Source organism: Drosophila eugracilis, unplaced genomic scaffold (assembly GCF_018153835.1).
Source record: "Drosophila eugracilis isolate 14026-0451.02 unplaced genomic scaffold, ASM1815383v1 contig_2148, whole genome shotgun sequence".
NCBI classification, from domain to species: Eukaryota; Metazoa; Arthropoda; class Insecta; order Diptera; family Drosophilidae; genus Drosophila; species Drosophila eugracilis.
The window spans coordinates 80256-103519 of NW_024573031.1; the positions used below are offsets into that span (position 1 = coordinate 80256).

The window sequence follows — 23264 nt, forward strand, 5'->3', positions numbered from 1 at the left end:
GAAGGTTGTGGTTGAAACAACTGCTCGCATAGAGCATTCTCTTTCGAAATGGTGTTGTAGAATCTGGGCAACTTTTCTTTGATGTGTCAGAAATTAATTCTGATTCCAACTGAGTGCTAGGCTCTTGAATTGAATTAAATTCCTTGAATTTAGACACCGTGAGACGAAACAGCCAAGTCTGGTTTTCTGCAGGGTGGGTAAATGCTTTCCTAAACGAAGTTGTCCTAAACCAAGCAGTTCGAAGAATTCACTTACCACCAATAAGCAAGTAACCGTCTTATCCGATGCTAGCAAGAACTCGGCGATCCCTGATATGGAGATGGTTGAGCGATGGATTTGAAGTTGCAGTTTGCGAAACGAGAGGTGACGAAGTTGATTTGTGAGGCCGAGCGAGTAGGGCCCTGCAAGGCACGAATACGCCAGAGCGGTTTTTGACATAAACTATTGCGGTGGTAAGCAAGGTGCAGGTGGTGGTTTGGGCAAGGCTACAGAAACTTAAAAGTAGGTATGTGGCAGCATTTCAGGACCAGGCTGCGGAAGGGTTGCAATGGGAGTCGATTGCATATGCAGAAGAGTATGATGCTTCTGGTGGCAGTTCCTACAGCTACCAGATTTGCATTACCGTAAGCTGTGTCCCTTCCGTAGGCAATTTATACAAAGGTGCAACCTTTTTTCTTCGTTGTAGCGCTGAGTTGGAATCAATCCTAGAAGAAATGCCCACATTTCTTCAAATAATGTTCCTTTGACTTACATAATAAACACAATGGCAATGTCGAAGACGAAGGAGTGTGTGGTGCGATGACTTCTACTAGCTACATTTCCCACCTGTTTGCTAGGTGTATGGTCTACCATAGCGCATTCCGAGTTCTCCATCATGCGGCACCAAAGATCCAAAAATTTGGAAAATTGGTCCCATTTCGGGGGCGGAGCTTCCTCTCCTGGTTCTAATGGCCCAGTTTTGAAGAGATGAAATGGATTAAAACATCGTCAAGAATTTCCTGCGTAGTTGTATAGTATTAAGGGCGCGAAAGTGCGAATTTGGCTTGTCGCTCAATTGCCGCAAACTACTGGCGGATCGAACAAGTGCCTGGAAATGTAACAATTTATTATTAAAGCGTAAAATCAATAGTTTTAAAGCCCTGTCATAATTCCCTCAGTGGGTTCCAGGGATCAAATTGTGTCCAACGCTGCACCATCCAAGCAGGAACGAAGATGCTGTTTGTTCCCACCACCGTGTTGAACATAGCGTAGAAGTATGCTCCTCCAAATCATTAATTTATGTCACCTGCTTCTAGATATTATATTTTACAATTTATAATTGCACGAAAAAAATGAGGTGCCGTGAACGGTGAAAAAGAAAAGGCTGAAAGAGATGTTTTCTATGTTTTATTTGCGCAGCGCTGCGCCTACGATTCTACAGCGATAAAGAACAAATATAATGGGGCGAGCCGAGCGATCGGCGATTTGCGGGCGCTTATCTCGGCTTGTCTTACAGATAAAAAAAATTAATTCAGCATGCAGTAATGCTAAAAAAATGTATGCCATGATTCTGGTATCAGCTAGATGACTACTCTCGACATTATACACAAGCCGATAAATAAAGGGCAGCTATGCCTGTCATTTTTGCACGAGATTGCGTGAACTTTTTTCGATTAAGCGTCAGCGGTTAACTCTTTTGAAACCAATGTTTCAAGGCACACTGTGGCCATCAAAATCTGGAATTAGAAAAATTTTCCTGTAATTTTGGTAGTTTTCATCTACTTGAATTTTCAATCTGAGTAGCTGGACCATTTGCTGAAAGATATTATAGTTTTCCAAAATGTTGTGTGACTGTTCAACGGCATGTTTGTAACTTGCGCTCTCTCAATAATTTCTTGTTGCGTCTTTTCCTTTTCGGCCTCGTTTATTTTTGCTTCTTGCAGACTTGCGAGTACCGGCATTAGTGGTTGTTTTCTGCGTAACTGCTGTTGCTGGTAATTCTTGAGGTAACGGCACATATTTGTGGATTTCTGAATCCATCGTTATTTATTCTCTGTTTCACATCTTGATGAAAATATTTGGTATACATATAAATCAATGTAACTGCTTCTTAAACAACATGTATTTTCAACGTTTCTGCGTTTTCAGCTTATTTTAATATAAGCACGGCTGATATTTATTTAGCAGTGCTGAGCCTTCAACTGTTTACTGTTTTACCCGTTACTCGTAGAGTAAAAGGGTATACTAGTTTCGATGAAAAGTATGTAACATTTAGATGGAAGCGTTGTCTCTGAAATCTCAGGAATTAATTGAGATTAAGTATGTACAATCTTGAGATGCCACCGCTTCTTATGGTGGTACCATTAGCATTTTGTAGAAAAGTTGATATCTCGGTAATTATTAGAGATAAAACGTTCGGACTCGGAGAACGTAGGTTTTAATAGTGCCCCTAATGCAAATTGATTTTTCCATCAAGCCCACTCTAACACGCAAAAAAACAGGAAAACCAAGAACGGGAATATCTCGGGAACTATAAGAGCTAGAAAGTTAGGCTTAGGAGTACATATTTTGGAAATCCCACAGCAGCTCGACGCCAATTTTCGTCTGGCCCCGCCGACTCTAACGCGCAAACTGTGGAAAACTGTGGCGTCCATAATATTATAATGAATGTCTATTTATTTACCAAAGATTTTTCAAATCGGAAAATTATTTCGCTATACATGAAGAAATGTGGGCCTCACATGTGCAGTGACGTCACTATCAGTTACTCAACTTGCTTTCTTTGACAATAAGCGCTTTGTGAATTTCCACTAGCAAAATGATTATTTTAAAATTGTGTAAAACAGTTACGGGTATCTTATTGTCGCGGCACTCGACTATAGCGTTTCTTCTTGTATTTCAATTCGGTATGGTTTTTGAAGGTTGCTTAATTAACCTATATAAAATTGTAATTGTAAAATAAACTAAAATATGTTGATACTGTTGCTATATTAATATTATATTCAACCATACGTTCTTAAATTTTAATTTTATGAATAATTTTACAGCCTTACATGGAAGAAATATTTACCCAACTTAAAGGAAAGCCATTTAAAAAATTTTTGGATAGGTAAGCAAATTATTTTATATTTTTGGAATAATGTTAATTTACAGGATACTAACATAATTGAAACCCAAGAAAAAATAAAATTGTTATAATACCAAATATACAAATAGACGTCAGACACATTGAAAAAGTATTGATAACATGGCGCTACTATTGGGCTTTTGTTTAGTATTTCGCTACAATAGCAAGGCGATTATAAAAACATGGGGGTGTCTATAAAGTGGTTTTAAAGTGGTTTGTACGGACTTTGTTTTCATGCTCATGGAGATTAGAGATTTCGGTAAGTCTATTATACAGCAGGAAATTTTGTTATTTTCGAAGAAATAGTTATTATAGGACTCTTCTATTTTTTTGAAATCCCGTCTAGTGCAAATATTGCGAATGTTTTATTCGTTCATCACGGAATCGAAAGTTGCACGGGTTCTGTGATTATGTGTCTTATTTAATGGCAGAATGGTGTTTCTAATGGTCTTGATGTTGATGATCCGGTACGGAATATTACTTGACTATTGAAGTGATTTGTTGGTTGTGAAGCGATAGGAATAATTTTTAGTTACTTACAAATTTGGCTTAATTCTGCTGAGTGCGTCAACGGCTTCGTTTCCATCGAAGTAGTTTTAGATTCTGGCATTTTAGATTTTCTATCCATATTAATGGCATATGGACTACGACTACATCGAATTTACTTACGAAGAGGTAAGGTCTGAAATGACCTACAAAGGGATTTTTGTGATGGAACACGCAGGGGCGTTCTTGAGACCCAAGGCATTCTCGTGATATCATAATGTTAATTTTCGACAATTAATACTGTCTTGCTTGCGTCGCGTGGGTTCACTTGAATTTGTTGAAAGCCATTTGCTAAGTCTGTTCTTGTTAAATACATAGTCAGTAGAAGGATAATGCGGCTTCTGGCACAGATTTATGGTCTATTAACCACTCACATTAGTGATTAAAATATTGTTTCCCCATCTCCGAAACCCAATATCCATATATTACCACCCAGCAAGTCCTTTTAATCAGTGTTGATTTTGGCACAGATATAATAAACTCATAAATTAAAATTTTTAAAATGAGTGTTCTGTACGTGTTCAAATAAGTAATAAAATTTGACGACCAGGTCATGATTTGTTTTCCGATCCCCCATCCGTTATTTAAGAGTACTGGAATGTATATTCCTGACCCTAAATAATTAATTTTTATATTAGTAAGTAAGCGTCTGTGTAGGTATGTATGGGTGAGTAAAAACTCCAGATATGTGTAGAAACACGAAATATAGGACCAATAAGAAAGATGCTCGCACAGTTATAATGTTTCCCACAAGGGAAACAAGAGGTTGTAGTTTTCCGTATAGTCATTGTTTGCCAGCTTACCACATTTCACCCCTAATAAAGGGATTAGATTCCCTCTGCCCCTTTAGATCGTAAAAGCTTCGCTGATACTCCGGTAGATGGCGCCAGGGGAAAATATATCTCGCTAATCATAGGGCGATGCTTGGTTTCTTCTATATCCATAGACTTCTTAAGGGTGAAATTGATAGCCACGCCCTTTTAGGTCGCCTGCGGCAGGAGGTGGGTTGCACGACAAGCAACGGGAGTCGAGCGAATAAAAAAAAAACCTTTTTTATATCTTCCATTATCCTTAATGATATCTTTACTTATAAGAAAGCATCCAAATTTATCCCCTTAACATATTAAAAAACTTTTCACGAATCTGTCGTATCCCTTGTCTGACTTAATATGATCTCTATAAATATGTCGCATATTTGATTAATTTGGTTTAAACGTTATAATAAAGTTTGCATTGACACGAATCAATTGTTCAGGTATATGGGTGTACGTTTAGCATAAATAAAAGCAATCAATATTCTAATGACGATCCATACAAAAAATCGATTTTATGTTGACTTATTTTTCACAAGCTACGTCACGAAATATCAAATAAAATTATTTTTTGCTTCACTCGGGTCAATACACAATCGTTATGAGAGAAGGTATGGTATCCGATTTCTTTAATAGGTTTTATTAATTTTTACACGTACTCATATTTTGGTTAATATAAAATCTTAGAAAACACATAAATATTGAGTTGAGAATAATGTTGGTTTTACCACAATTTGAAGGTCCAACAATAAGAGCTCTTATCGTATAAGGAGAGAGCTATGTCGTGGAGGTTGTTTTTTATCGTTTTCAGCGTTGATATATCTAACGATAATTTTTTGTTTATGACTTATTAAACGCATTCTTAAAGCTTACGTACCTCATTCGATGAGAAATCTTCGATGATTAAGCATCAATATAATGGGGAAGCGTTTTTATAATCGATTCATTAGTGTTTTCAATTGCAAACGAGGTGGTGATCTTGTCAACAACTTAATTAATACATTACCGTTTGAAGCCCATATACCAGGATATAAATTTTGTGGGCCGGGTTCACAGCTAGAAAATCGTTGAAGCGAGGTGATCAAGGAATAAATAAACGGGGTGAGGTTTGTAAAGAGCACGATACAGCATATTCCCATAAAAAGGATTTAGTTAAAGTAAAGTTATTGAGGACAATATTATTAAATATGTAACAAAACCGACAGCGATACCAAAAAAGACAACAATTGAAATAGAAGGTGTATCCTATAAACCAATTCAAATAATATGATTAAACGAGCAATTGCAAATGAGTTGCACGGACCGTCTCGTAAACATTTTTAACGAAGACGAGTCATTACGAAGGGAATAAACGACCTGTGGCAATCAAATTTGGTCGAAATGGGTGGTTATTCAACATCTAACAGGGGTTATCGATACTTATTAAATGTAATTGATACGTTTTCTAAATTTCCTTGAGGTGAAGCATTACAATCAAAAAATGCCAATGATGATTCGGAACAGAACGCCAAAAAAAGTACAACATTTAAACAGAGTTCAGCACCCTTAAGGCATCAATTGCCGAGCATTTTAATAGAACACTCAAAGAGTCAATGTGCCGTGAGTTTAGCTTCAATGGGAATATAGTGGATAGAAAATTAAAAAAAAAAGTTTATATTCGATTACAATAATAGGGCACATAGAACCATAAAAATGAGCCCAATTAGTGCCAACACAACTAATGAAAAAAAATTATTAAAAGACTCATATAATCTCATAAAGATATATGTTGAGAGTAAACTACGAAATGGTGATCAGCACGAATTCGTATCAGCAAGTATAAACATGTGTTTGAAAAAGGGTATACACCGAATTATACAACGGAAATCTTTAAAATTAGAAAAGTCAATAATACATTCCCCAAAACATACTTACTTTATAACGGTAATCCGATTCAGGGTGGGTTCTATAAAGAAGAACTCAAAAAGACTGAATTTCCAAACACTTTTCTAGTTGAGAACATTTTAAAGCGAAGAGTGGATACATTTTTGGTAAATTGGCTTGGCTTTTCAATGGATAAAGACAGCTGGGTAAATAAAGAGGAAATTATATAGTACAAAATACCAAATGAAAAGACAATGTTATATTTAATTATAACCGTTACTCGTAGAGTAAAAGGGTATACTAGATTCATTGAAAAGTATGTAACAGATAGAAGGAAGCGTTTGCGACCCTATAAAGTATATATATTCATGATCAGGATCAATAGCGAAGTCGATAGAGCCATGTCCGTCTGTCGGTCCGTCCGTCCGTCCGTCCGTATGAACGTTGAGATCTCAGGAACTATAACAGATACAGGGTTGAGATTAACCATGAAGATTCTTGAGGTCCCGGGACAGCGCAATTTTATTACAGCATCCTGCCACGCCCACTCTAACGCCCAAAAATCGCAAAAAACTAAAATTGCTGAAATCTCAGGAACTATTAGAGCTAGAAAGTTGAAATTCAGAAAGTATAATCTTTAGATGCCAGCGCATCTTATAGTGGTCCTACTATCGGGCCACACCCACCCATACGCCCAAAAGGCTCAAAAGACGGTTTTCAGATATTCTAGAAAAGCTGATATCTCGGTAACTATAAGTGATAGAAAGTTCGGATTAAGCATGTAGGTTTTTATGATGCTGCCAATGCAAATTGTTTTTTTCCGATCAAGCCACGCCCACTCTAACGCACACAAAACCCGAAAAACCAATTATGCAAAAATCTCGAAAACTATATGAGTTACAAAAGTTTGCTCAGGAACACTTATTTAAGAGATGCCTCTGCAACTTACCACGAAGTTGCATCCGGCCAGGGCCACTCTAACGCCCACAAACAACGGAAAACTGTGGCGTCTATAATATTATTATGAATGCCTTCGTTTTACCTTGTGTTACTTATTTATGTTAATATCTATCGAGTTACCAAAGATTTTTTAATTCGGAACATTATTTTGCTATTTATAAAGAAATTAAGGTTATAAGGCCTTACATGGGCAGTGACGTCACTATAAGCATACTCAACATACTTCCTCTGGCAATAGGTGGCGCTTTGTGAATTTCCACTAGCAAAATAATATTTTAAAATTTTGTAAAACAGTAACGGGTATCTTATAGTCGCGGCACTCGACTATAGCGTTTCCTCTTGTTTTCATTTTTGTTTTGTTAATTTTTTCATTAAAAAAAAAAAAAAATTTAAATCTTATACTTACATGTGTATATATGTACAATTTTATGATTTGTATATTAACAATTTTAATTAAATATTATTCATGTTTTTACAATTTTTGTTGTTTCGATCAAAATAAAACATTTCCAATTCAATTGACTTATAAAATAATTATTTTTCTATGTTTTCTCGCTTATCTCTTAGATTATTTAATGTATTATCATCTGTATTTCTTTAATTTATTATATCTCTTATATAATTTCCAGTTCTAGGAAATTGATACTATCGATAGTATTCTTTTCCATTAACCTTTGATGTTTTATTGATAATGTACCATGGTCGTCGTGATTTAACATTGTAAACTCTGTTTCATTATGTTTACTTTTTTTTTTACTATCATTAGCACAAAGCACATTCTTATATACCCTATTTCTTGATATTTTGTGTGCCCTTGATCTAAACATTGTCCTACTACCATAATGTGGAGTACCAGTGATTAATACATTTTTATAATAATCCATAGTTAAATTTCTGGAACTCAGACCATTTTCTTTATTATAAGACTTCATCTATTTTATAACTATAAACTTTAGAGCATAGACCTATAAATTCACTCGGTTTTCTATTCAACTCATCTTTAAAATATCCTAACCTCTTTTTATTAACTTTTTTTAAATTATATGAATCAATTCTGCCACATAAATAATCGGATGTCTCAAATTTTGATTCAATATCACCACGAAAATCCTTATAAAAATCGTCAGTTTTTGTAGTATAGATGAATCTAATTCTGTATCCATATAATTTAAAACTAAATTTTCTTAAAACTTGGGTTTCATATGTTGGTAATAAAAATCATAAATTTCCCACTTTGATAAGTCAAATACAGCAAAACCCAAATACATTGGCTTATCAAATATTACTGAAAGGTTTTTTTTTTGAATGGTATAGAACTTATGTTATTTTAGTTGCACTATGAAAATTGAATTTTGAAATTAAATTTTTAGCACACTGTTTTTTTTGACCGAATTTATGAATATCTGTAGACTTCCATGTAGTAACCAATTTAACATCTACACGTTTTTCAGGATTTTCCATAGTTTTCCCATAGACTGAGTTTATTATTATTATTTAAAAAAATGTTTTTTAAATTTATTCTTGGCATTATGTCTATGTAAAGTATTTAAATCTATATAAGTTTTTAGCCAAGGTTTTTGTAAAAAGCGAACCCCTCTATGAATCTTTATTAATATTAACCCATTTTGTATACATTGCTGCAAATTTCTAAAATGAATTACATAATTTTTTTTGTTCCCGAGGCAGCTATTAATTTTTGAAATTGATTTTCTTTAGACTCGAAACTATTTGACCGACAAAACGGTAGATCATTATGTGTATAATGAATGCGATAGAGGTAAATGAGGTCTACTTCCAAAAAATATCCATACTCACTATCAATAGATATGTTATGTACATCAAAATTTTTTAACTCATTAGGAGACAACCCTTCGTATGGAAGGGGTTAAGACATTGCCCAACCATATAAATTGTTTGCATCCAAATGCATTAAAAATTATGATTCCTTTGTTAAATCATAATCTGTTAAGTACTTGTTATTTGCTTTTGTATATCTATGGCAACATTGTACTTAACCCCCCAAATGTTATTTTGAATAATTGAATAATTAATCGATATCTACTAATAACTCTAGTTGAATATTTGTGACATTTAGCATGGCTGCCCAAGATAGACCTGGTGTAGTGAAAACTGAGCAGAGTGTAATGAATAAATTTGTAAACATATTTTTCTAAAATTTTCAGATATATCAGTCAATAGGAAAACATCAGTTTTTGAATATAATTCTAGATAATCTTTAAGAGTTGCACAGGAAAATTGTGACCAGACAGTATGCGCGTGCTTATAATCATCTTCAGAGCATTCCTTTTCCGTCAAGTTACTATAGAATGATGTGTTTGATAGTAGGGAAGTTTCCTCAAGTCGACTAGCTGAATCTAAATATTCATAAGGAAAGAGTTTTATACTTTATAAACAACCCCAAAATTACGAATGTGTTGTTTCCCGTATCTGTATTAATATGATCTCTATATATATGTCGCATATTTAAATCATCTTGTTTAAACATTGTAATAAAGTTTTCATTGTCAAGAATCAAGTGTTTAGGTATATGGGTATATGTTTGACATAAATAAAAGGAATCAATATTCTTATGACGATCCATACAAAAATACGATCTTATGTTGTCTTGTTTTTACAAGCTACATCATCAAATATCATATTAGAATTATTTTTTGCTTCACTCGGGTCTAATACACCATCGTTATGAGAGAAAGTATGATATCCCATTCCTTTAATAGGTTTTATTAATTTTTCCAAGTACTCATATTTAGGTTGATATAAGCTCTTAGAAAACACATAAATATTCTCGAATTTTATACCGGTGGGACTCTCTATCAAACTAAGTATAATGTTGGTTTAACCACAATTTGAAGGTCCAACCAAAGCAAGAACTATTTTTGTATTAGGTAAGAGAGAAATATGTCGCGGAGATTGTTTTTTCTCTTTTTTATCGTCGATATTACTAAAGATAATTTTTCCGTTTAGATTTATAAATGGGGAAACATTATTATAATCGATTTATTAGTGTTTATAATTTTTAACGGAAAACTTTATTAATACATTACCGTTTGAAGGATATAATTTTTGTGGACCAGATATACAGGTAGAAAAACTTTTGAAACGAGGGGATCAAGAAATAAGTAAACTGGATGAGGCTTGTAAAGAAAACGCTATACTAAGAGGATTTAGTTAAAAGCTACACTTCAGATTCATTTATAATGCTTAGTCATAAGTAAAAGTACCAGACAGCACTTATGGCATTGAACATTTTGAGTGCAATTAAAATTGCAGGAAAATCAGTGCAATCGACAATGTGTTCAAAGAAAAACGTGAAAGTACAAAGAATAATTAATATACCCAAAATTGGTGTTTTTTACCAATAGCTAGTGGAAGTGCAGCCATTGAAAAAACAATAAACAATGATAGAACATTGAAAGAGGATATGGAGTAAAAGAAACGACATAACAGAAATAAATCAAATGTGCCATATATATGTTTATATTTGCAACTTCTAAACGGTATAAAGATCGGGGACTGCCTACTTCAAAACTCACAGTCCAAGTTTCGACTTTACATTCAGCAGACGTTATACAAGTGACCAAAAAAACAACTGATTAACAACAAAAAAACAACTTATTAATAAAAAACAATATATAATTAAATGAAGATGGAGAACAACAACTACAAAAATGAGGAGACTACAGAAGTTTAATTCGATTTACTGATGAGGATAATCCAACCTTTTTTTTCACTCAAGGCGGAGTGTAAAAGGACGAAGATTGGAAAATCCCTTGTTCTGGAGTTGGAGGACTACTTTCTATACACCCCGGAAAGGTAAACACCAGAGAACGGAATTTTACATGAAAGGAAGGAAGGAAATCCCAATAATTTAATCTTAGAAAAGTATATTTCTAATAATACAAATTATTCCCGTCTTCAGTAACTTTTATTAAAAACATGGAAAATCATAAAATATTTGGCCTTTTTAAAGGGACCATTATTGGGATTTCCTTTCTTCCTTTCATGTAAAATTATTCGGTCAACCCTCAATGACCTGTCCATGCAATACAGCTGAAGACACCCGAAACACTCAGATCAGTCGAAGACACCCGAAACACCCGACTCATTTCAAGACACTCGAATCATTTCAAGACACCCGACTCATTTCAAGACACTCGACTCACTTTTCCCAAAAACATGGGTGTCTCAGACACTCGCTTCATTTGCTATGAGTGTGTCGGGTGTCTGTGCATTAGGATCATGTGCATAGAATTGAGCGGGTGTCAAAAACGCAAACACCCAAAACGCACAAAGCGATCTGTGCACTCCGGGTGTGTGCTCTTTTTCTTGCTGTTCATGAGTGCGACACACACTCGAAATGTATGAGTGTGATTCGGGTGCCGAAAAAAGACACCCTTGACGTTCTCTGGTAAACACATCTTCAGGAAGAATTTATTGCGGAAATGGTTGATGGAAAATTAAATATTCATAAAAGTAATGATAATTTATATTTAGAAATAAGTAAATAAAATTAAAAAATAATAAAGGAAATATAATAAAAATCCGATATATTTTTTATTTTCATATTTTATTTGTTTTATGGGATGGATGGAGGTTGATGGTAATATAGATATTAGATGCAGTAGCTTTGAGTAAACAGTATAGATTGAGTAACTGAATAATAATTACATAAAGATTACGTATTTTTAAAATATACTTTATCTAAATTTATACAGGTTACAATAATAATGTGTTAGCTCAATTAACAAAAGCGAGATCTGTCTTGAAGATAATATATTTATTATATTTTCGTTAAAGCAGACATTTTTAATAAAAAACAAGAGGAAACGCTATAGTCGAGTGCCGCGACTATAAGATACCCGTTACTGTTTTACAAAATTTTAAAATATTATTTTCCTAGTGGTAATTCACAAAGCGCCACCTATTGCCAGAGGAAGTATGTTGAGTATGCTTATAGTGACGTCACTGCCCATGTGAGGCCTTATAACCTTAATTTCTTCATAAATAGCGAAATAATGTTCCGATTTGAAAAATCTTTGGTAAATCGATAGATATTAACAGAAATAAGTTATACAATGTCAAACAAAGGCATTCATACTAATATTATAGACGCCACAGTTTTCCGCGGTTTGTGGGCGTTAGAGTGGGCGTGGCCAAATGCATCTTCGTGGCAAGTTGCAGAGGCATCTCCTAAATATGTGTTTCTAAGCAAAATTGTCTAGCTCTTATAGTTTTCGAGAGTTTTGCATTTTTTGGTTTTCGGGTTTTGTGGGCGTTAGAGTGGGCGTGGCTTGATCGGAAAAAAATAATTCGCATTGGGAGCATCATAGAAACCTACATGCTTAATCCTTTCTATCACTTATAGTTACCGAGATATCAGCTTTTCTAGAAAATCTGTAAACCGTCTTTTGAGCCTTGTGGGCGTATGGGTGGGTGCGGCCGGATAGTAGTACTACTATAAGATGCGCTGTCATCTAAGGATTATACTTTCTGATTTTCAACTTTCTAACTGCAATAGTTCCTGAGATTTCAGCAATTTTAGTTTTTTGCGATTTGTGGGCGTTAGAGTGGGCGTGGCAGGATGCTGTAATAAACTTGCGCTGTCCCGGGACCTCAGGAATCTTTATGCTTAATCTCAACTTTGTATCTGCTATAGTTCCTGAGATCTCAGCGTTCATACGGACGGACGGACGGACGGACGGACGGACGGACGGACAGACGGACATGGCCCAATCGACTTCGCTATTGATCCTGATCAAGAATATATATACTTTATAGGGTCGCAAAAGCTTCCTTCTATCTGTTACATACTTTTCAACGAATCTAGTATACCCTTTTACTCTACGAGTAACGGGTATAATGAAGGAGCCAAGGTTAAACGTGAATTATACCAAAATAAAAAGTATTAGAATGACATTACAGATGTCGATGAATTGTACTATCAACCAATGGGAGAGAACACCAGACAAACAGAAATGTATCTCAGTACCGATCTATAAATGATAGTGACTCGTATAATGATTTCTTTTAACAAACGAAACACCTGATTATGCGGACAAACAGAGTGAGACGGAACCTATATCAATGCCTACAGAAAAAACTGAAATGAGAGAAAATATAAATATAGAAGATGAGATGGATAATAAAAATTATGATTATGATTTAAAAGTTCATATAATGTATTATTATTAGGGAATAATGTGCCTAGTGAAATGCGTTACGAGTAAACGCCGGGTCTGTAATCTCTTATATTTCATAAACAACCCCAAAATTACAATGATCACGATTTAAATACATATAAAAATATTATTTTAGAAACAAATTTTCATAGAAAACGTGAATAATAATAATACAATTATTTAAATAAAATAATAAATGATAATGAATAACCTACAAGATCCACTCCACTCTGAAAAAATCAGAACCAAATATCATATATTGGAATGATTATATTGCATATAACAACAATCACAAAAATGCGATTTTCTCAATAATAGAGGAACTGCGAGAGGAGGGAATACATGCTTAATTATAGTATATATTAATGATATGGTTTCTCAATCTCCTATTGAAAAAGTGGTCCAATTATTTGCTAGGTCTCTTCATTATACTCAAAGATTTTTATACTCATGTAATGATTATTTATTAAAAATGTTTTCACACATTTTATAATATGATTAATTTGTTTAGAGGAATGAGTTGCGAGCAGACATTTTTAATAAAAAATGAAGGAGCCAAGGTTAAACGTGAATTATACCAAAATAAAAAGTATTAGAATGACATTACAGATGTCGATGAATTGTACTATCAACCAATGGGAGAGAACACCAGACAAACAGAAATGTATCTCAGTACCGATCTATAAATGATAGTGACTCGTATAATGATTTCTTTTAACAAACGAAACACCTGATTATGCGGACAAACAGAGTGAGACGGAACCTATATCAATGCCTACAGAAAAAACTGAAATGAGAGAAAATATAAATATAGAAGATGAGATGGATAATAAAAATTATGATTATGATTTAAAAGTTCATATAATGTATTATTATTAGGGAATAATGTGCCTAGTGAAATGCGTTACGAGTAAACGCCTGGTCTGTACTCTCTTATATTTCATAAACAACCCCAAAATTACAATGATCACGATTTAAATACATATAAAAATATTATTTTAGAAACAAATTTTCATAGAAAACGTGAATAATAATAATAAAATTATTTAAATAAAATAATAAATGATAATGAATAACCTACAAGATCCACTCCACTCTGAAAAAATCAGAACCAAATATCATATATTGGAATGATTATATTGCATATAACAACAATCACAAAAATGCGATTTTCTCAATAATAGAGGAACTGCGAGAGGAGGGAATACATGCTTAATTATAGTATATATTAATGATATGGTTTCTCAATCTCCTATTGAAAAAGTGGTCCAATTATTTGCTAGGTCTCTTCATTATACTCAAAGATTTTTATACTCATGTAATGATTATTTATTAAAAATGTTTTCACACATTTTATAATATGATTAATTTGTTTAGAGGAATGAGTTGCGAGCAGACATTTTTAATAAAAAATGAAGGAGCCAAGGTTAAACGTGAATTATACCAAAATAAAAAGTATTAGAATGACATTACAGATGTCGATGAATTGTACTATCAACCAATGGGAGAGAACACTAGACAAACAGAAATGTATCTCAGTACCGATCTATAAATGATAGTGACTCGTATAATGATTTCTTTTAACAAACGAAACACCTGATTATGCGGACAAACAGAGTGAGACGGAACCTATATCAATGCCTACAGAAAAAACTGAAATGAGAGAAAATATAAATATAGAAGATGAGATGGATAATAAAAATTATGATTATGATTTAAAAGTTCATATAATGTATTATTATTAGGGAATAATGTGCCTAGTGAAATGCGTTACGAGTAAACGCCTGGTCTGTACTCTCTTATATTTCATAAACAACCCCAAAATTACAATGATCACGATTTAAATACATATAAAAATATTATTTTAGAAACAAATTTTCATAGAAAACGTGAATAATAATAATAAAATTATTTAAATAAAATAATAAATGATAATGAATAACCTACAAGATCCACTCCACTCTGAAAAAATCAGAACCAAATATCATATATTGGAATGATTATATTGCATATAACAACAATCACAAAAATGCGATTTTCTCAATAATAGAGGAACTGCGAGAGGAGGGAATACATGCTTAATTATAGTACGAGGTGTGTTCAAAAGTAAGGTGACTCTTCAATTTCGCGAATTTCAAATTTTTCGATTATCGATTTTTTGTTTTGTTATATTGGTACACTCTTCCCTAACATCTGTACCAAGTTTCAATGGAACATCCTCTTTTGTTTGGTTGTAGAGGCGTAAAGTTACAAGTTATTTTGCGAGCTCGGCGATTTTTTGCTATCGAAAAATATGGATCAAAGGATTTGGATTTTTTGGCCAAAAACAACACCACAATAATGCCTCAGCCACCATATTCACCGGATTTGGCCCCATGTGACTTTTTCTTGTTCCCAAAACTGAAGATAATCGAAAAATTTGAAAAATTTGAAATTTGAAAAGTCACCTTACTTTTTGAACACACCTCGTATAACTTCTAAAAGGTTTCGATAATCGAAAAATTTGAAATTCGCGAAATTTGAAGAGTCACCTTACTTTTTGAACACACCTCGTATATATTAATGATATGGTTTCTCAATCTCCTATTGAAAAAGTGGTCCAATTATTTGCTAGGTCTCTTCATTATACCCAAAGATTTTTATACTCATGTAATGATTATTTATTAAAAATGTTTTCACACATTTTATAATATGATTAATTTGTTTAGAGGAATGAGTTGCGAGCTTACTCCTCGTCGGTACTCTCTTATATTTCATAAACAACCCCAAAGTTATAATGACCACGATATAGAAATATTATTTTAGAAACAAATATTCATAGAATAGATTATAATAAATATGCTGAAATTATTAAAACAAAATAATAAACGGTAATGAAAATCCTACAACATCCACTTCACTTCATACAACGACTGGTTTCGGGTATATGACTCTGGAGGAATCAAAGCCAAATTACATATATTGAAAGGAAATTTTTCCCTATTATTTAGGGAGCGATCAAATTATTGATACTGATGGTAATATAAACGCTCAAAATAAAAGAGTCAAAAAGGCCATTAAACCCTTAGATGATATACAGATGAGAGTGTCATAAAGTTAGGCGAAGAACTAAGAAAACTTGGAAATGAAAGTATTAATAGTCGACTGGCAAAATTTTCAAATCTTGAAAATAAAATAGAAGTCTATAACAAGAGATCAAATAGCTCTGGTCAAATATTTGAGAAAGTTCTTGAAAAGATAAAAGTTATTGAGAATTATATTTTTAAGTATGTAACAAAACCGACTGCGATACCAAAAAACACAACAATTGAAATAAAACGTGTAGTCTTTACACCTATTCGAAGAATATGATTAAACGAGCAATTGTAAACAAGTTGCACGGACCGTTTTAAAAACATTTTCAACGAAGACGAGTCATTACGAAGGGAATAAACGTCCTGTGACAAGCAGATTTGGTCGAAATGGGTGGTTATTCAACATCTAACAGGGGCTATCAATACTTATTAAATGTAATTGATACGTTTTCTAAATTTGCTTGGGGTGAAGCACTACAATCAAAAAATGCCAATGATGTTTCCAAAGCAATGGAGAAAATCGTAAAATCAGATCACGGAACGCCAAAAAATTTCCAAATTTAAACAAATAATGAAACGTTATGATATAAATCATTATTCGACGTTCAGCACTCTTAAGGCATCAATTGTCGAGCGTTTTAATAGAACACTCAAAGAGTTAATGTGGCGTGAGTTTAGCTTCAATGGGAATATAAGTCGATAGATATTTACAAAATGTTGATATTTGATTACAACAATAGGGTACATAGTGCCAACACAACTAATAAAAAACCAATACCAAAAGACTCATATAATTTGAAATGGTGATCACGTTCGTATCAGCAAGTATAAACATGTGTTTGAAAAAGGCTATACACCGAATTATACAACGGAAATCTTTAAAATTAGAAAAGTCAATAATACATTCCCCAAAACATACATAAGATTATATTTGTAATCCGATTCAGGGTGGGTTCTATAAAGAAAAACTAAAAAAAAATGAATTATATTTACATGTGTGTATATGTACAATTTTATGATTTGTATATTAACAATTTGAATAAAATATTATACATGTTTTTAAATTTTTTTGTTTTACTTATATTTACCATAAGCTCGATCAAAATAAAACATTTCCAATTCAATTGACTTATAAAATAATTATTTTTCCATGTTTTCTCGCTTATCTCTTAGATTATTTAATGTATTATCATCTGTATTTTTTTAATTTAATATATCTCTTAAAAATATAATTTCCATTTCTAGGAATTTGATACTATCGATAATATTCTTTTCCATTAATCTTTGATGTTTTGTTGATAATGTTCCATGATCGTCGTGATTTCATATTGTAAACTCTGTTTCATTATGATTACGCTTTCTTTTGCTATTATTAGCACAAAGAGCATTCTTATATACCCTATTTGTTGATATTTTGTGTGCCTTTGATCTAAACATTGTCCTACTACCATAAAGTGGAGTTCCAGTGAGTAATACATTTTTATAATGATCCATAGTTAAATTTCTGGAACTCACACCTTTTGCTTTATTATAAGAGTTTTCAACTTCATCTATTTTTTAACTATAAACTTTGGAGCATAGACCTATAAATTCACTCATTGGTTTTCCATTCAACTCATCATTAAAATATCCTAACCTCTTTTTATTAACTTTTTTAAAATTACATAAATCGATTCTTCTATCTAAGTAATTGGATGCATCAAATTTTGATTCAATGTCACCACGAATATCCTTATAAAAATCATTAGTTTTTATAGTATAGAAGAATGAGTCTGTATCCATATAATTTAAACTAAAATTTCTTGAAATTTGGGTTTCATGTATTGGTAATGAAAATCAAACATTTTCCATTTTGATATGTCCAATACAGCAAAACCCGAATACATTGGCTTATCAAATACTACTGAATTTTTTTTCATATGGATGGCATAGAACTCGTCATTTATTTAAGTTGCACTATGAAAATTGAATTTTAACCAATTTAATCTCTACACGTTTTTTAGTATTTTCCATGAATGCGATAGGGTTAAATAAGGTCTACTTCCAAAAAATATCCATCAAAATTTTTTAACTCATTAGGAGACAACCATTAAAACATTTTGTATGGAAGGGGTTGTGACATTGCCCAACCATATAAATTGTTTGCATCCAAATACATTAAAAACGATGATTCCTTTGTTGAATCATAATCTGTTAAGTACTTGTTATTTGCTTTTGTATATCTATGGCAGCATTGTAATAAACCCCTCGAATGCTATTTTGAATAAATCTAAACTTATCGATATTTACTAATAACTCTAATTGAATATTTGTGACCTTCAGCATGGCTGCCCAAGATAGACCTGGTGTAGTGAAAAACTGAGCAATAATGATCTAATAAATAAATTTGTAAACATATTTTTCTAAAATTTCAAATATATCAGTCAATAGGAAAACATAAGTTTTTAAATATAATTGTAGATAATCTTTAAGAGTTGCACCGGAAAATTGAATGTTTCAAGAAATCGAATTTCAAATTTTTTTCCATTTAAAGTTTTTATGGTTTTGGACACCGAAATATATTGTTCTTTATTTACTGGAATTGCATTAATACTACCAGGAATTTTAGCCAAGTCTTCAATAAATAAATGACAATCATATTTAGAAAAAATTATGGAAAACACTAGAATAAATTAATATAGTCTATACTCCAAGTTACATTTAGAATGAGATGCACCCCTAAATAAACCTGTTAAATGACAATGGTGCCTAACACTATCATTTAATAATATTTTTTACAAATATGACAATTTAATTAATCATGAAATTCAAACTCATCTCCTGGACTCACAATGATTAGATTAATCTTATACAAGTATTCATCATTAAATTTTGATAAATCTTGCCTACAAAATTTGATCCTGCGTCACTGCCTGTTTTTATTACAAATTGATCTAACTTTTTAATATATTTATTTATATATGTTTCATAAACATATTATGTCCATTTCCTCCATATTCAAAAAAAAAAACATGTTAGACTACAGGCCGGCGGCTCTGCGAATCACGGAAAAGGAGAACTGCGATACATACGCGCAAGACGACAGTTTTTTGAACTTTGGAGACGGTCGTTGAGTTTCGCGTTGTCTTGGGGTGGATTCTGGTATACATAACTGAGTAAGTAGACAAGTTGTGTGCGAAATAAAATTTACTGAGTTTTTCTATTAAATTATTATTTGGGGTGGTGAGTTGCGCGCGAAGTTCGGTTTTACAACATTGGTCAACATGAAAGCGGGAACGGATGCTCCTACTTTATAGCAGCTGGTTAGCTTGCAGGCGAATCGATTTCAGTCCGTGAAATCCTTGTTGCAAAATTTTAAAAAGGATACGCAATCGAGTAAAACGAGGATTTACCTGAAGAAACGGCTGGAACAAGTTGAGGAGTTACGAAGCGCATTTAGGGAGACGGATTCAGTTATCGTGAACCTGGAAGGATTTTCTGTGTCGGCCTATGCCACGAAGGATTTCCAGTCGGAGTTTGAGGAGCGGTACACGGATGCCTATTGCGCTATTCGCGGAGGAGTTGCTCAAACTTGGACCAGAGGCCTGTGCGCCTCCGGCGCCAGTGTCTGGGGGCGCCGATGGGGAAGTGCGGCTGAACATGCCCCAGATGTCGGTTCCGAAGTTCTGCGGCGCGTGTGTCGATTGGCCAGGATATTATGATGCCTTCACGAGCCTAATCCGCAACAACGCCAATCTGAGTAGTGTGCAGAAGTTTCAATTTCTCAAGGAGTCGCTGCCGAGGGACCGCGATAATGACATCCGTCAGATGCAGCTCACGGAAGGGAACTATTCGGTGGCTTGGGGATTGATGATCAAGAGGTACAACAATCCTTGCCTCGTCCCACCACATGAATGGCATCTTGGACGGGGAATCGCACCTCTGGCTGGCACACTACGTAGCATCGAGGCTACCATGAGAGACCCACAACGCTTGGGAGCACCATCAAGGAAGTTGTCCCACAGTTCCATCCTACAGAGAGTTGGAGTCATTTTTAACAATCGGCTGGTTGTAATGGATGCGATTGAGTACCGATCTTCAGGATCTTCAGACCCTACCAAACAAGTGCGAGTGCACAGTGCACAGGAGCACGCTAGGCGCCCCAGCGGCGTCTGTTACCACTGCGGCGGCGACCATATCCTGCGACGTTGCTCAACGTTTTTGGCCTTAGACTGCTACCAGAGGAAGGACATAGTAAGCAAGGCTAAATTATGCATCAATTGTCTAAGTAAGTCACATGCCCTTTCGCGCTGCACGAGTAATAAAGGCTGTCAAGATTGTGGGCAGCGTCATCACACATTGTTTCATTTCCCTGTTTTGGCTCATAGCCAGTCGCCGAGCGGGGTGCCGGCGCATCATGTGGCGCCGACTCCTAGTGCACCTGCAGACAGGGATAGCGTATCTCAACAGCGCAGGCAGCCAACGACAGACCAGAACCCCGGCGCATCTTACGGATGCTATTCAGGAACGTCATCGGATCCGTCTTCGAGAAATATCCTTCTCGCCACTGCTCGTATCACCGTGCGGAACCCGGTCAACGGACTGCACGCTGTCATAAATGCCCTGGTCGACCAAGGATTGGAGGCAACCATTGTCTCGGAGCACGTGGTACAGTCCTTGCATCTGAAGCGATCTGGCAAACGAACATCTATTTTTGGGATGAGTCTTGGGGGCGGTCGTCGGTGCAAGTATGCTGTCAATTTTGAAATCCGTAGTAATGTTAACCCTGACTTTTCAGTAGACGTTGATTTCGCGTATGTCCTGAATTTGGTTACTTCCTGTCTTCCTTGTCGCAGCTTCATGCTTCAGCGTTGGGACCATATACGAGGGCTCCCGCTGGCGGATCCGAACTTCTCACGATCGAAGCGAGTCGACCTCATCTTGGGTGTGGACCTGTTGGCGCAAATCATGTTGCCGGACACCAGGATCGGGCTGCCAGACGAGCCTATAGCTCAGAACACTCACCTTGGGTGGATTCTATCTGGTTTGGTGGACGAAGTGAGCGATGCGAATCAGGAACGCTGTCATCGGCTGCTCTTGGACACCGAGGCAATGTCGAGCATTGGTGGAGCACCGTTCTTTAACATCGGAGGGGGACCTCTGGTGCGAAGCCTTTTTTCAGAAGACACATATTCGATCGAACATCGATCCACTTATGGTTCTGGGAAGATCGCATCAGATAGCGCTAAATATGTTCTTGCAGTTGGAAGGACGTATGTCGAGCAGTCCGGAGCGGTGGTGCAAATATGTCGAGGAGTACTTTGCCCTCAAGCAAATAGCGCCGGCGGTGGACAGTGAAAGCAGTTCGGTGATGCGTACTTTATCAAGCGGTCTTTCAGAAAGAGCCGCAGTCGCTTAAACAATGAATCGTTTTCGACGCCTCCGCAAGGACTAGCAACGGAAGATCCTTAAACGACGTGTGTGGACTGGGCCTGCCCTTCAGAACGGCATGTCGCATGTTATACTAAATTGGCGGAAATATCGTTTCGTTTTTGGAGCGGATATCCAGAAGATGTATCGCTGTATAGATGTTCATCCGGAAGTCGCCCAATACCATACCAATACGGTTACCTTTGGGACGGCGTCTGCACCCTTCACGGCTATCATAATCGTGGGAAAGCTGATCTTAAAGGAGGTAACCATGTCAAAGAAAGTGCTTGCGGATGGCACTCAGTCGGCGCTGGAGTGGGACGACGAGCTTCCTGACGCTCTGTTCGAACGGTGGCGAGCGTTTCGGGATGGGTTGCTGAGGATTGGCGATAAAAGCCTAGACCGATGGATTCATTATTCCCCAGGATGCATAGTGTCAGCTCAGCTTCACGTGTTCTGTGACGGTTCATCGACATCTTGTTCGGGTTCGGTTTACCTAAGGCTCGAGTGCGTGGACGGAGCGTGCTATAGCTTACTGCTGGGTTACTCCTACAAGACCTAGAAGGGAGCTGAGTAGCTCAGTTTTAGCCGTCAAGTTGTTGAAATGGCTTACTTCGGCTAAGTCACTAAGCGTCCTACCCATTGAGTCTTTCTATTGGACGGACGCCACAATTCTTTTACACGTGGCCAACAGGGTCGCGTTCATTCTGGATCATTCTTCGCCCTCGCTATGGAGGCAAGTGGGCACGGCTGAGAATCCAGCGGACTGTGCGACAAGAGGACTGTCTCCGGGTGAATTGAAGGGCTTTGGCCTATGGTGGCGAGGCCCTGAGTGGCTTACACGCAGCCCGAGTGACTGGCCTTCTATGGAGCTCGAGCAGGTCGACACAATGCTGTCGGCAAGGGGGAGAGGCGCATCGGCCCCCTAGCCATTGAAGAGCTTGACTTTGCTTTAGGGGCTATAGTGCGCATCGTGCAACGGGAATCGTTCCCAATGGATTTGGCTGCAGTAAGAGAGAGTAAACGGCTAACTGCGTGAAGTAAGCTCTTGAGCTTGTCGCCGATCTTGTCGGAAGGCATTCTAACTTGCCATATGAGCGCCGGCATCCGATAATACTCCCAAGCTCCCATCATTTCACTGAGCTGGTATTTCGGCACTCGCATGTTTTGACTCTGCACGGAGATGCGCAGCTGAGGTTAGCGCATACCCCCCAGCGGTTTTGGATAGTGCCAGGAAGGCAGGCAGTTCGAAGAGTTGTGCGGAAATGTGTCCAGTGTTTCCGGGCACAGCCCT

At 35.7% G+C, this 23264-nt stretch overlaps 1 protein-coding gene across 4 annotated transcripts in view; it reads left to right on the plus strand.

Moving 5' to 3' along the window:
* Positions 1-23264, plus strand: part of LOC108116045 (G protein-coupled receptor kinase 1) — a 264251-nt gene that overhangs the window by 61055 nt on the left and 179932 nt on the right. For all 4 annotated transcript variants that reach the window (XR_005993709.1, XM_041818096.1, XM_041818095.1 and 1 more), the window contains exon 6: positions 3027-3088. Coding sequence is in view for 3 of the 4 variants with exons in the window: in XM_041818096.1 (XP_041674030.1) it covers positions 3027-3088 (62 nt within the window). In the remaining variant the exon portion in view is untranslated. The remainder of the gene's footprint in view (positions 1-3026; positions 3089-23264) is intronic.